Source organism: Hypanus sabinus, chromosome 9 (assembly GCF_030144855.1).
Source record: "Hypanus sabinus isolate sHypSab1 chromosome 9, sHypSab1.hap1, whole genome shotgun sequence".
NCBI lineage: Eukaryota > Metazoa > Chordata > Chondrichthyes > Myliobatiformes > Dasyatidae > Hypanus > Hypanus sabinus.
Genome location: NC_082714.1, coordinates 18190046 through 18205617, shown reverse-complemented (window position 1 = coordinate 18205617; position 15572 = coordinate 18190046). Strand labels below are relative to the sequence as shown.

General features: G+C 40.2%; 1 protein-coding gene across 1 annotated transcript; it reads right to left on the bottom strand.

Moving 5' to 3' along the window:
- Positions 1-2756: 2756 nt before the first annotated feature.
- LOC132398787 (myb-related transcription factor, partner of profilin-like) lies at positions 2757-14900 on the bottom strand. Its single transcript, XM_059978629.1, has 2 exons — positions 14069-14900; positions 2757-5264 (listed from the first exon to the last, which is right to left on the bottom strand). The coding sequence occupies exons 1-2, from the start codon at positions 14679-14681 to the stop codon at positions 4801-4803; spliced, it is 1077 nt and encodes a 358-aa protein (XP_059834612.1). The 5' UTR covers positions 14682-14900; the 3' UTR covers positions 2757-4800.
- Between the last annotated feature and the right edge of the window lie 672 nt (positions 14901-15572).

Below are 15572 nucleotides of genomic sequence, written 5' to 3'. Positions count from 1 at the left end.
ATAGAAACTGTCTTTGAGCATGGTGATATGTAATTTCAGGATTTTGTATCTTCTACCCTAATGGAAGAGGGGAGAAAAGAGAATATCTTGCAAATATGTTTTTATATACATTCAGCCATACTTTTCTGCCTTGTATTTTCTATTTTTTTAAGATCAAGTGATTGGATACCACTTGGAATTGTATAGGAACATACCAGATCAAATAAATATATCCCAAATTTGTTATAAACTATAGCTACCTAACTTCAATTCCATCTAATTTCAATAGCCAAAGCAAATTAAATTCTTTTAAAATTTATGAGATGGAACATGGTGTTCCTAGTTCATTGCCTGGACCCAATGCTCATGGTCTGTTTCCAGTGATGCTCACCTGGGCAGTATGCTGCCAGCCTATCCAATTGACACCGCAGCCAGGTTGGAAGGGCAACTCTGGCCTCAGGCAATTGTGTCATAATAAAGTGGGGGTTGGAGTTTACTTCTAGGCTCAAGCAACCTGCAAGTTTTTAAAATGTTATTAGACCATAAGACATAGGAGCAGAATTTCCTGTTATTTGGCCCATGGAGTTTGCTCTGCCATTGCACTGTGGCTGATTTATTATCCCTCTCAATCCCATTCTCCTGTTTACTCCTCATAACCTAAGGTCCCCATAACATTATCCTCCAGGTAGCAGGTTTTTCTCAACTATTCAAGGATGACTTACATGGATTAGCATGCCATTTATCACCCTCTGGCTAAAAATATTCCTCCTCACCTCTGTTCTAAAAGGCCATCCTTGTAATCTGTGGCTGTGCCCACTCATCCTAGACTCCCCCACTATATGAAACACCCTCTCTACATCCAATCTATCTAAGCTTTTCAATATTTGATAGGATTAAATAGAATCCCTTTCCCCCCTCCCCCCCACACACACACACACACACTCTTTTAAGCTCTGGCAGATACAGGTCCAGAGCTAGCAAACACTCCTCATATGTTAACCCTTTCATTCCCAGGATCATTCTCATGAAACTCCTCATGACATCTTCCAATGCAGCCAGAAGTGATGCAACATCTATCTATTCACTTCCTCCATTCTCACTATCCTGGGATCCATACGACCAATCCAGATGAAGCAGCAATTGACTTGCTTTTCTCATCTAGTCAGCTCTGTTCAATATTCACAAAATGGCCTCATCTACATTGGAGTTTTTGTGATTACTTTGCAGGACAGTCTGCTCATTCCACAGATGCAAATTGACTAGCTGAGTTCTTCAAGCATCTTCTGTTTTTGTTTGCTGTTTTTTTATTCCAAACACAAAAATCTGCAGATGCTGGAAATCCAAAACAACATACAGAAAATGCAGGAGGAAGGCCTGAAGGGTCTCATCCTGAAATGTTGATGGTTTGTTCACTTCTATAGATGCTGCCTGACCTGCTCAGTCCTGCAGCATTTTGTATATGTTGCAACCCATTTTATTCTCAAGGTATTCCCATCTACTCACACTAGATGTTTCCAGTCATCTGAATGGTAGGGCTTTGGGGAGCAATGCAGAAGAAGGATGCTGGAGTTCAGGTACATGGTTCCCTGAAAGTGGATCACAGTTAGGCAGGTTGGTGAAGAAAGCTTTTAACATGTTGGCATTAATCAGTCAGGGCACCGAGTACAGAAGCTGGGAGGTCATGGTGTGTTTGTACAAGATGCTGGTGAAGCAACACTTTGAGAAATGTGGGCAGTTTGAGTTACCCTGTTCGAGGAACACAGTTTTTAAACTGGAAAGACTGCAGAAAATATTTACAAAGATGCTGCCTGGACTGGAAGGACTGAGTTACGGACAAAGGTTGGACAGGCTAGGACCTTTTCCTTTCAATTACAAGATGATCATATAAAGATGTATAAAATCATGAGGGGTACTGATAGGTGAACACACTCAGTCTTTTTCTCAGGGTTTAAGGTGAAAGAGTAAAGGTTTTAACAAGAATATGAGGAACAACTTTATTTTATTTACACATGGTACATATGGCATGTGGAATGAGTTGGTAGGAGAAATGTTTGAGGCAGGTACAGTAACAACGTTTAAAAAACACAGTTGAACAGATCTATGGATAGGAAAGGTTTAGAAAATTAAGGGCCAAATGCAAGCAAATAGGATTAGTCTGGATGAGCATCTTGCTTGGCATGGACTAGCTGGGCCACAGGGTCTGTCTCCATGTTGCCACTATGTTTAGGGCTATTTACAGTGGCCAATTAACTTACTAACCTCCAAGTCATTGGGACATGGGATGAAACTAGAGTACTGGGGGCAAATCCAGGCAATTACACAAAGAATCTGCAAGGGGCACACAGACAGGCACCAGAAATTGATGAAACAGCAGCCCTACTAGACACACCACTGCGTGTACCCAAGGTAATGCTAGCCGAGTTCACAAAGAACATCTTTGTTATAGCAAGGCATGTCAGTGCGTGTGTGATGCATTTAATTCGTGCAGGGGTTCCCAACCTGGGGTTCATCGACTCCTCGGTTAATGGTAAAAAATGGTTGGGAAGACCTGAATTAGTGTACCTTTCAGTGGGTGAAAACATTTCTAAATCTAGGTCAGAATCATAGTTCTTCTAGCTACTCCGCCCCAAAGTTTTAAATTATAATACTCACAATTAAATTTTTACAAATTATTTCCAACATTCCAATACTTGAAAAAAATCAACTGGACGATATTTACTTTTGAAAATCTAATACAGGCAACCTCTGTGTTATAGCTGTACAAGTTACAAAAATTTGCCCTCACTGTATTCACAAGTCATTGCTTTAACAAAGTGAATTAATCCAATGAAATGATTGCTAAGAGCTTCATTTGTGTAATATAATTTTAATATAGTGTAAGTATTTTTCTGTTGCTTCCAAGTTTAATGTTACATATTTCAGAAGCATTTTCACAATTGTTTCTTGCACTTGAAAGCTTCAGATGAACTAGACTTAGTGGCCATTTTATTAGGTACACCTGGACACCCGGTTAATGTAAATATCTAATCAGCCAATCATGTGGCAGCAACTCAATGCATAAAAGCATGCAGACATGGTCAAGAAGTTCAGCTGTTGTTCAGACCAAATATCAAAATGGGTAGAAATGTGACCTAAGCGATTGGAATAGATGTTGGTGCTAAACAAGATGGTTTGAGTATGTCAAAAGCCACTGATCTCCTCAATCTCCTGATCACGTCAAACCGTGAAGTAGTTGGGCTAGGGATACTGTGAAGAAGACCACGAATATACACCTAATAAAGTGGACACTGAGTGTATGTTGTTACAAATTTTCAAGTTAACCCATTTCAGAAACATTTTCACAAGTGTTGCTTAAGATCTATGTATACTCTTAAAACAGCCTTAAGATTACTCACAATGAGCAACATTTCATTTTAGCTTGCCATATTTTGTATACTCACACCAATACACTGTAGGAAAATATACATTATCAAAAATGTGTTAATGTCATGACAATATACTTATTTTGCGATCAATGTAATTCATTGCCTCAAATTGTTCACACTACAAAAATATGTGATCAAATGTCTAATTCAGCCAAGTCCAAAATACTTCATTTGAACAATCCAAACCAATGTAATGTTTGAACGCTCCATACTCCCAACAACACACATTAATAAAATCCTGGTGATAACAGCATTACATAAACTTATTCATTAAACATATAACTAAAAGCTATTGTGCAATCAAGTAAACCCAGAGATGAAAACGAATGTAGCAAAACTCTATCAAAGTCTAAACCCACTTGTCCCATGCCATCTTTGAGGCACATATTTATCTTTCTGATTTTACTAACCCAATTTGCACATGGCTTGGGTAACAATCCAGAGATTATTACCTTTTTGGTTCTACATTTTAATTTGGTCCTTAGCTACTCAAATTCCCTCAAAAGAACCACATGAGCCACAACTCTGCGATGCCCACATCATACGAGAAAGTCCAGAGGAGGTTACAAGAATGATCCTAGGAATGAAAGGGTTAACATATGAGGTGCATTTGATGGCTCTGGGCCTGTACTCACTGGAGTTCAGAAGAATGAGGGGAATCTTATTGAAACTTTCTGAATATTTAAAGGCCTGGATAGAGTGGACATGGAGAAGATGTCATTGTGGGGGAGGCGAGGACCAGAGTATATAGCCTCAGAATAGAAGGACGTAGATGAAGAGGAATTTATTTAGCCAGACAGTGGTGAATCTGTGGAATGTATTGACAAAGATGGCTATGGAGGCCAAGTCATTTGGTATAGTTAAAGCGGATATTGATAGGTTCTTGATTAGTAGTAAGGGCAGCAAATGTTAGGTGAAAAGGCAAGAGAATGAGATTGGGAGGGATAATAAATTAATCATGATGAAATGGTGGAGCAAAATCCATAGGCCAAATGATCTAATACTACTCTTATGTCTTTTCATCTTAATCAAACACATATTATACATTCAGATGAAGATCAGAACCTGCAGAAACTATAAATCTTAAATTAAAAAAACAGAAAATACAGGAAGCACTCAGCAGGTTAGGCAGGATCTGCAAGCAGAGAAACAGTTAATGCTTCATGTTAAGTACTCTTTGGCAAAATGAGTCAAAGGGACAAATGGAAGTCCCGTCGGAGAACCTCTTCAAGGTAGGCATTCTAGGGAAAAAAAGCTTCCATTAGAAACAAGTTTGTTGTTTCTTTCTTTCCCAATTCTATGGAAGGGTTCCCAGCCAGAAACATCAATTCATTCGCTTTCCACAGATGCTGCCTGGACTGCTGATTGTTTCTGGCATTTTTGCCAGAACTTGTCTTTATTGCACATTGACCTTTGCTCTCTTGCGGGCTTTTCGCCCAGTCCGGCAGCCACGAGAATGGAACTCACTAGACTCCTTGTTATCGTGCTGTGTGAAAGCATCAGTCGTCTCTGTCACGTGGGGACGAGGAGGATGCTGCAACAATGGAAGGAGTGCCTGTACATAATCTGCCAGGCGCTCCAAGGGTTGTCTGATAGTCGTGGTCAATTCTTGAATGTCATTTCGAAGCTCTCTTAATTCCTGCCTGATGCCATGCAACTCATCATTGCCAACCCCGAGTAATAGGTTGTGCTGCTCCTGGATACCTAATAGTTCTTCCTCAGAAATTTGCTTACGCCCTCTCTTCCCCAGCTGGAATGGACTTTCTTCTCGGGAGACTACTGGAGATCCAATTTCTGGAGAAGAATAATCCACATCAACGCTTGAACTAATGTCTTCCTGTTTCACATCAACAATGGTCTCTGTTGAACATATATATGACAATCATTGAGAAGATAATGTCCTCAACAATGCATATCAGAACTTATACTCAGTGGCCATTTTATTAGGTACACCAGCTCATTCATGCAAATATCTAATCAGCCAATCACCTAGCACCAATTCAATACATAAAAGCATGCAAACATGGTCAAGAGATTCAGTTATAGTTCAGACCAAATATCAGAATGGGAAGAAATGTCATCCAAGTGACTTTGACTGTGCAATCATTTTTGGTGACAGACAGGATGGTTTGAGTATCTCGGAAACTGCCAATCTCCTGGGACATTCTCTAGAGTTTATAGGGCATGGCACAAAGAAACAACAACAAAAAAAAACATCCAGTGAGTGGCAGTTCTGTGGGTGAAAACACCTCTTAATGAGAGAGGTCAGAGGAAAACAGCCAGACTGATTCAAGCTGACAGGAAGTTGACAGTAACTTAAATAACCATGTGTTACAACAGTGGTGTGCAAAAGTGCATCTCTGAATGCACAACATGTTGAACCTTGAGTGTAGGTGGTATCAGAAATCTAGTTTTTTTTCTGACTGCAATGTTATCAGATCAGACTTTCAATTGTGAATACTACTTTTCAAAAACCACATGATTGCTAGGATTCAATTTATTGATAGACAGTCTACAATGTTTATGAAGGGTCTAGATTTTGCAGTGTATAGAACATAGTTCAGCACAGGAACAGATCCTTTGGCCCATAAAATCTGTGCTGACGTTAATGTTTTATTAAATTAAACCATCTGCCTGCATATTATCATTGTTCCTCCATCCTTGCATATTCATGTATCTGCATAAATGATTCTTAAAAACCACAAGCATATCTGTTTCCATCACCATCTCTGGCAGCCCCTGCCACTCTCTATAAAATTTATACCCCCTACTGTCCATGTCTATCATTTCACCTGTTCATACATAGGGTCATAGAGAAGTACAGCACATAAACAGGTTGTTCGGCCTAGCTAGTCTTGGTGCATATTGGCACCAATAACGTAGGTGGACAAAGTGAGGAAGTCCTGAAGAAAGTTTTATGGAGCTAAGTAGAAAGCTGAGAAAAAGCACCACAAACCAGTGAGAGTAACAATAGAATGATTTGGTAGGTGAATGCATGGTTGAGGAACTGGTGCAGGAGGTAGGGGTTCAGATTTATGAATCATTGGGAAAGTATGACCTAGACAAAAGGGATGGGTTACACCTAAACCCAAAGGTTTACAATATCCTTGCAGGCAGGTTGGCTAGAGTTGTTTGGGTGGGTTTAAAATAATTTGGCAGGGGAATGGGAAGCAGAGTGATAGAGCTGAAGATGAGATAATTGGTTTACAAACAGAGGCAATGTGTAGTGAGACTCCTAGCAAGGACAGGCTGATGACAGGGCAACATTGCAGTCAACAGGATGAGTTGCAACATAAAAGGTGGACAAAATCAAAAAGGATAAATAAAGGACTGAAGGTGTTATATTTGAATGTGTGCAGTATACGTAATAAAGTAGATTAACTTGTAGCACAGTCACAGTTGGCATGTATACTGTTGTAGGCGTCACTGAATAATGGCTGAAAGAAAATTATCGCTGGGAGGGTTAATGTCAAAAGATACACATTGTGTCAAAAGGACAGGCAGGAAGAAAGAGACGGTGGTGTTACTCTGCCGGTAAAAATTGACATCAAATCATTAGAAAGAGATGACATAGGGTCGGAAGGTGTTGAATCATTGTAGATAGAGCTCAGGAACTGCAAGGGTAAAAAGACCATGATGGGGGCTATATACAGACCCTCAAACAGGAGTATGGATGTGGTCTCCAAATTACAATGGGAGATAGAAAATGCATGATAAAGGGTGATGTTACAATAATCATGGGGGATTTAAATATGCAGGAAGATTGGGAAAATCAGTTGTTGCTGTATTCCAAGAGGGGGAATTTCTAGAATGTCTACAAGATATTTTAATAGAGCAGCTCGTGGTTGAGCCCACTAGGGGATCAGCTATTCTGGATTGGGTATTGTGCAATGATCCAGAATTGAATAGAGAACTTAAGGTAAAATAACTTTTAGGGGCAAGTGATCATAATATGATTGAATTCACCCTGAATTTTGACAAGGAAAAGCTAAAGTCAGGTGTAACAGTATTACAGTGGAGTGAAGGGAATTACAGAGGGATTACAGAGGGATGACAGAGCAGCTGGCCAGAATTGAATTGAAAAGAATACTGGCAGGGATGATGGCAGAGCAGCAATGGCTGAAATTTCTGGGAGCAATTTGGAAGGCACAGAATATATACATCCCAAAGAGGAAGAAGTATTCTAAACACAAGATGATATAGCCGTGGTTAACAGGAAAAACTAACATAAAAGCCAAAGAAAGGGCATATAATAAAGCAAAATTAGTGGGAAGTTAGAGAATTTGTACGCTTTATTAAAGAGGATACCAAAACTTTCTTCAGACACATAAAGTGTAGAAGAGAGACGAGCGTCGATATCGGACCGCTAGAAAATGATGCTGGAGAGGTAGACCATAAGACATAGGAGCAGAATTAGGCTATTCAGTCCATCAAGTTGGCTCTGCCATTCTATCATGGCTGACCCTGGATCCCACTTGACCCCATACATTTGCCTTCTCACCGTATCCTTTGATGCCCTGACCAATCAGGAAATGATCAACTTCCACCTTAAATATACCCACAGACTCGGCCTCCACTGCACTCTGTGGCAGGGCATTCCACAAATTTACAATTCTTTGGCTAAAAACATTCCTCCTTATCTCTGTTCTAAAGGGTCAACCCTAATTTTGAGGCTGTGCCCTCTAGTTCTAAATACCCCCACCCTAGGAAACATCCTCTCCACATCCACCATGTCTAGTCTTTTCAACATTCGGTAGGTCTCAATGAGATCCCCACAAGCTCTTTTATGTTCCAGTGAGTACAGGCCCAAAGCTGCCAAATGCTCCTCATATGTTAACCCCTTCATTTCCAGAATCATCCTTGTGAACCTCCTCTGGTCTCTCTCCAATGACAACACATTCTTACCGAGATATGGGGCCCAAAACTCCAAGTGCAGCTTGACTAGTGTCTTATAAAGGCTCGGCATTATCTCCTTGCTTTTATATTCTATTCCCCTTGAAATAAGTGCCAACATTGCATTTGTCTTCTTTACCACAGACTGAACATGTAAATTAATCTTAGGAGTCCTCATACAAGACTCCCAGAAGTCTTTCTGCACTTCTGATGTTTGAACCTTCTCCCCATTTAGATAATAGTCCACACTATTGTTCCTTTTACCAAAATGCATTATCATACATTTCCCAACACTGTATTCCATATACCACTTTTTTGCTGTTCCTTCCAATTTGTCTGTCCTGCTTCAATCGCATTGCTTCCTCAGCACTAACAACTGCAAACTTTGCCACAAAGCCATCAATTCCATTATCTAAATCATTGACAAACAACGTAAAAGGCAGTGGCACAATACTGACCTCTGAGGAACACCACTAGTCACTGACAGCCAACCAGAAAGGTCCCTTTTACTTCCACTCACTGCCTCCTGCCTGTCAGCCATTCCACTATCCATACCAGTATCTTTCTTGTAATGCCATAGGATTTTATCTTGTTAAGCAGCCTTATGAGTGGTATCTTATAAAAAGCCTTCTGAAAATCCAAGTAAATGACATCCACTGACTCTCCTTTGTCAACCCTGCTTGTTACTTTCTCAAAGAGCTCCAACAGATTTGTCAGGCAAGATTTCCCGTTACAGTAACCATGCTGAGTTTGACTTACTTTATCATTAGTCTCCAAGTTCCTCAAAACCTCATCCTAAGTAATAGACTTCAACACTTTCCCAACCACTGAGGTTAGACTAACTGGCCTATAATTTCCTTTCTTTTGCCTTCCTCCCCTCTTAAAGAGTGAAGTGACATTTGCAATCTTCCAGTCCTCTGGGACCATGCCAGAACCAAGTGATTCTTGAAAGATCATGACCAATGCATCTTTCATATATAAGGTAGTAATGGGGGACAAGGAAATGGTGGATGAACTGAATAAGTATTTTGCATCAGTCTTCACTGTGGAAGACACTAACAGTATGGTAGAAGTTCCAGGTGTCAGGGGTCATGAAGTCTGTGAAGTTACCATTACTACGGAGAAGTTTCTTGTGAAACTGAAGGGTCTGAATGTAGATAAGTCACCTGGACCCAGAGTTCTGAAAGAAGTGGCTGAAGAGATTGTGGACATATTAGTAATGATCTTTCAAGAATCACTAGAATTTGGTATGGTTCCAGAAGACTAGAAAATTGCAAATGTTACTCCACTATTCAAGAAAGGAGAGAGGCAGAAGATAGGAAATTATAGGCCATATAGGCCAATTACAGAAGATAGAAAATTAGTCTGACCTCAGTGTTTGTGAAGTTGTTGGTGTCAATTGTTAAGGATGTGGTTTTGGGGTACTTGGAGGCATATGATAAAATAGGCAATAGTCAGCATGGTTTCCTGAAGGGAAAATCTTGCCTGACAAATCTGTTGGAATTATTACAAGAAATAACAAGCAGGATAGACAAAAGTTAATTGGTTGACTTTATGTATTTGGATTTTCAAAAGACCTTTGACAAGGTGCCACACATGAGGTTGCTTAACAAGCTATGAGCCGATGGTATTACAGGGAAGATTCTAACTTGGATAAAGCAATGGATAATTGGAAGGAGGTAAATATTCAGAATAAAGGGAGCCTTTTCTGGTTGGCTGCTGGTGACCAGTGGTATTCTACAAGGATCTGTGTTGGAACCAATTCTTTCTACGTTATATATGAATGATTAGGATGATAGAATTGATGGCTTTGTTTCAAAGTTTGCAGACAATATGAAGATATGTGGAAGGGCAGGTAGTTTTGAGAGTTTTGAGGAAGTAGAGAGGCTATAGAAGGACCTTACAGTTTGGGAGAATATCAAAGAAATGGCTGATAGAATACAGTGTTGAGAAGCATATGCTCTTGCCCTTTGGTAGAAGAAATGAAAGGGTTAACTATTTTGTAAATGGAGAGAAAATACAAAAAAGGTGCAAAGGGTCTAGGGAGTGCTTATGCAGGATTCTCTAAAGGTTAATTTGCAGGTTGAGTCTGTAGTGAGGAAGGCAAATGCAATGTTAGTATTCATCTCAAGAGGACTAGAATATAAAAGCAATGATGTAATGTTGAGACTTTATAAAGCACTGGAGTATTGTGAGCAGTTTTGAGCCCCTTATCTTAGAAAGGATATGCTGAAAATGGAGAGGATTCAAAGGATATTCACAAAAATGATTCTCCGTTTGAACGACTTGTCATATGAAGTGCATTTGATAGCTCTGGGCCTGTATTCACTAGAATTCAGAAGAATGAAGGGTGTCCTCATTGAAACCCATCATAAGGTGAAAGGACTTGATAGAATGGATGTGGAGAGGATATACTCAATGGTGGGAGAGTATAAGACCAAAGTCTTAAAATGGAGTGGTGTCCTTTTAGAATGGGGATGATGAGGAATTTCTTTAACCAGAGAATGGTAAATCTGCGGAATTTTTTGCCACACCAAAATTTTTTGCAGCTGTGGAGACAAGTAATTGGGTATATTTAAGGCAGAGGTTAATAGGTTCTTGATTAGTTAGGGCACGAAGGAATATGCGGAGAAGGCAGGAGATTGGGACTGGGAAGAAAAATGGATCAGCCATGATGAAATGACAGAACAGACTCAATGGGCCAAATGGCCTAATTCTGCTCCTATGTCTAATGGTCTTTTGGAATAAAAGAGGAACTTAAAAATCTTTTCTTAAAGTATATTTGCTATTTTTAAATTCATTTAATTAAAATAATCAATGCACAATGTTAATAGTTACTCTTCAGTGCCAAAGACCCATTGGCAGTAATTAACTATTATCTCATAATTAAAGCTATTTATTTTTGAAAATATAGGACTTTATTCACTACATCAAGAAAGGAGATAGAGCACTTGATTTTTATAAATAGTGTGATTCTATGTTTGTGAAACTAATGGGGGATCATGATCTTTGGGCACTAAAATTTGACTGTACTTCCTCGTCTTGTATACTAATCACAAATAAATTATCCTCACTGTTATTTAGCAGGCAGATTTTATCCAATATGTCCTTCATCTATTTAATAAAACAATAGAGAATGTTTGTATTCCATTGTAAAAGTGCAATTTAGCAGAAAATTTGGCTTCACTTTCACTCAAACTATCTTTTTTAAGAGTCATAAACCTATAATGAATAACAAATTAAATGACTAACCTAAGGGAGAGTGTAAACAGGATCCATTTTCCACCCATAAACCACTTTTGAATTACACATAACACAACAGCAGATTCTACAGTGGTTTTTGTAGCTCTTCCATAAATCAAAATGGGTATATTGATTTTTTATAGTGTATCCATAACTACCAACTTAAAAATTATGAATAAAAGACAACTTAATAAAAATCAGGAATTTGCTTTTGGGTGAAACCTTTTAGAGTATCAACTGTGAATTCTGTGTTAAGAACGCAGTTTTTAAAATCTGGATCTCCTGTAATGATTGAAGACCAATATATTTGTTTGTGCCATACAATAAAACATATTAGACAGTGGTATGACAGAATAATATCTTGGATCAATATAGCCAGGCTGCATAACCTTCAATACATTGTCAACCCATAAAAGCCAAAAATTGATTAATCTTCTGAAATTATTTTTGTTTACCTGATTCTGAAAAATAATATTAAGTGGGGGGGGGGGGTCTAAGACCAGAGGACACAGCCTCAGAGTAGAGGGATGTCCATTTAGAATGGAAATGAGGAGGGATTTCTTTAACCAGAGAGTGGCGAATCTGGAATTGTCATAGGTGGCTATGGAAGCCATTTTATTGGGTACATTTAAGGCAGAGGTTGATAGATTCTTGATTTGTCAGTCAGGGGGAAGGCAGGAGTTTGGGAGTGAGAGGGAAATGGATCAGACATGATTAAATTCTAGAGCAGACTCGATGGCCCAAATGGCCTAATTCTTCTCCTATATCTTATGACATTATGGAATGCACACTCCTGAACCGAACAGAAAAGGAAAACTTTTCCAAGCCCAACTTGAAACATGACTTTTGGTTTTTGTTAAGGTTACATTGTAAATTATATTGAATGTTATACATCAATGAAAATTCAGCTGAATTTAGGTGTTTTGTTTCATACTGAGTACAGAGAAACAAAGTGAGAGAACAGGATACACAAAAGGTTAGTGTTACAGAGCAATATGGGCACTGGTAGTGGAGTGAATTTGAAGTGCCTCCCAACAGATACTGTATCTATTTCAAAATTTCCAGAGGGAAGTTCCCAATTTAAGTGGAACTGCTTCAGCAAAGCTGGGGTAATTGTAAGATGTTTGTGTGGAGAAGCAACTGCATGCACTATATATTGCTTGTCTATCTTTCCTAATGGAGAGAGTAGAGAACCTAAAGAGCTCATGAGAAACCTTTAGAAACTGGACCTTTTTAGTTCAGTTCTGGTCACCTCATTATAAGAAGAAAATTAAGAGTAGGTACAGAGAAGATTAACCAGGATGCTCCCTGCTTTTAGAGAGCCTGCTTTATGAGGAAAGGTTGAGTGAGCTAAGGCCTTTCTCTTTGAAGCAAAGGAGGATGTGAAGTGTCCAATCACAAAGAATAGAAAATCTGCGGATGCTGGAAATCCAACCAACACACACAAAATGCTGGAGGAACTCAGCAGGCCAGGCAGCATCTAAGGGAAAGAGTAAACAGTCAACATTTTGGGTTGAGACCCTTCATCGGTACTGGAGAAAAAAGATGAGAACTCAGAGTAAGAAGGTGGGAGTCCAGTCCTGATGAAGGGTCTCGGCCCAAAATATCAACTGTTTACACTTTTCCATAGATGCTGCTTGGCCTGCTGAGTTTCTCCAGCATTTGCAGAATGAGAGGTGACTTGATACAGGTGTACATGATGATAAGAGACACAAATTGAGTAGACAACCTGAGATTTTATTTCCAATGTGACAATGGCTAATACAAAGGGGCATAATCTTAAGGTGATTGGGGGGGATGTCAGAGGTAGGTTGTTTTTATAGAGAATAGTGGGTGCATGGAACACATAGGCAGGGGTGATGGTAGAGGAAGGTACATTAGAGACATTTTTCAGCCTCTTAGATAGGCACATGGGTGAAAGAAAAGTGGAGGGATAGGCGAGGGGAAAGCATTAGATTAATCTTTGAGTAAGTTAAAAGGTCAGCACAGCATCATGAGCCAAAGAGTCTGTACTGTTCTATGTTTCTAGTTAACTCTCAAGTAGAAGAAGGGCTAAGGTGGATGGAGCAAACTGGAAAAAGTCTCTGACATCAGAATGGGCAGCAATCTTGACATTAACTACCTGTGATTCACACTGAGCCATGGGATGATTTTTATTGTGTTCCTTTAGGGATTAGACTCCGCAGGTATATCTACTGGGTATGTTACTGAGGAGATTTGGTGACATGTGCTGTCAAACAGAACTCCACCATGGATGGTCCAAAGTCTAGCTTTGAAAAGACAAGGGTCAGGCATGTGGCTACAACTCTATCCTGCAAAAACCCACAGCTACAGAAATGCCAACAGAAGCTCCAAAGTTCTCATCCCTGAGAGGGAGGAAGGGTCTTTGAAGATTGGTTACAACTGGGGACAATTTGAAAGACAAGTCTGAACAGAGGACTCCGGTAAGCTGCTTTTGGTGACCAATGCTCCAGTAGGGGTGATGGGCTTAAGTAAGTAAGTAAGCTTACTTTAGCAAGGTGACTCACCATGGAAGTCTACATTAGCTTGGTGACCTTGAGGCTCCTGGTTGCTTTCCTCTGCAGCATTCTGGTCCATAGTGAATAGCAGGACCGGTGGCCACTGGACTGGATGATCTGGCAATGGCTGCACTGGCACCTGTTTGGCTTGCCAAGTCATCTTGCTGGGTAGTGCAGGTTTCTTCTGTTGACTGCCCCTGTCTCTGCTTGCATGGCCATCCCGGCTGCTCCTACTGGTGCTGGGCTCACTGTCATTGCTGGTACTCAGTGGGGCTGGATCATAGTTAGCAATGCTCTGAATGGCATTCTCCTGCTGCAGAGTTTGGGCAATTCGCTCACTCTGCATTGCCTCCTGTGCCAGTCTGACCACCTTATCTTTAGTCCGATGACACATGTCATACCACCTCTTCTTGATGTCTCCTATGTCCCTGGTACACTTGGACACAGCATTAACCTTGGCCAGTATTGACAGCCAGATCTTAGTTTTGGCCCCTGGTGGGATTTTGGCGACACCTCTACCAAACAGCTGCTCCTGATTCAGTGTCACCTCACGGATCAGGACCTCGGTCTCCTCCTCGTTAAAATTCAGCTTGCGGCGGCGGAACGCTTCTTCCTGCGCCATTAGGAGCAGCCGGCCGCAGTTTGTGCGCAACTCTAGCGTACTTTTACATAAGGATACATTCCCTATAAACCCGAGAGCTTAAAATGGCGACCCTTGAGTTGAATTTGCACTCCGGAGGGCCGACGCACTTTTGCTGCGTCTGAAAGACGAAGTTTTGCGGCGTCGCAAGGGGAGATGCGACGGAATTTTGCAAAAAGACAGAATATTGACCAAAGTTGCTCAAATCCGACCCCTGACTTGCTGATATCCCCCGATGGGCACCAGTAAAAAGAAGGCAAATAAAATTCTTGCACTCTTAAAAAATCCGATGTCTTTCTACTTGCACGCAATTGCAATGCAAGGCTGACAAGTCACGTATGCTAATATGCTGTTGATCCGCAGTGTGTAAAACGCGTGCACGCTATTTCAATTTTATTATTACACAATTTTATTATTGCAACCCCTTATGCTAATACACGACGAAAAGAGACACTTTGCGCCAAATATTGCTCAGTCGGCCAATTATAATAACACGCAAATACGCAAGGGACCGGGTGCAGGTAAATACCAATCAATGATGTCTTCTCTACATTCTTTTGCTGCCGGTGTCATCACTGAAGTATTGGGAATCCTCGCAATTTCGCATCCACATTGTCTTACATACACACCAACACTTGCAAATAAATTATTCTATAATGCGGAGGGAATTCACAAGTTCTATCTCTACCTTTGCTTATCTTGCAATAACTGACTAGCTCACAAAACCAAAGCAAAAAAAATGTTACGACTCACCATTCGAAAACTTATGAAAAGATCGTGAAGTGTAATTATTCAGCGTGCTTGGCAGATAATTGCGATGGTCGGTTTCTAATTTACACAATTATTTCACAATTATTAATGTAGGTGATGATG

What these genes read in the sequence shown, in the direction of transcription:
- LOC132398787 (XM_059978629.1), bottom strand. Translation starts at nt 14,681, where the DNA reads ATGGCGCAGGAAGAAGCGTTCCGCCGCCGCAAGCTGAATTTTAACGAG. An exon ending in AGCTAATGTAGACTTCCATG is followed by an intron (nt 5,265 to 14,068) that starts GTGAGTCACCTT and finishes TATGTTCAACAG; the next exon opens with AGACCATTGTTGATGTGAAA.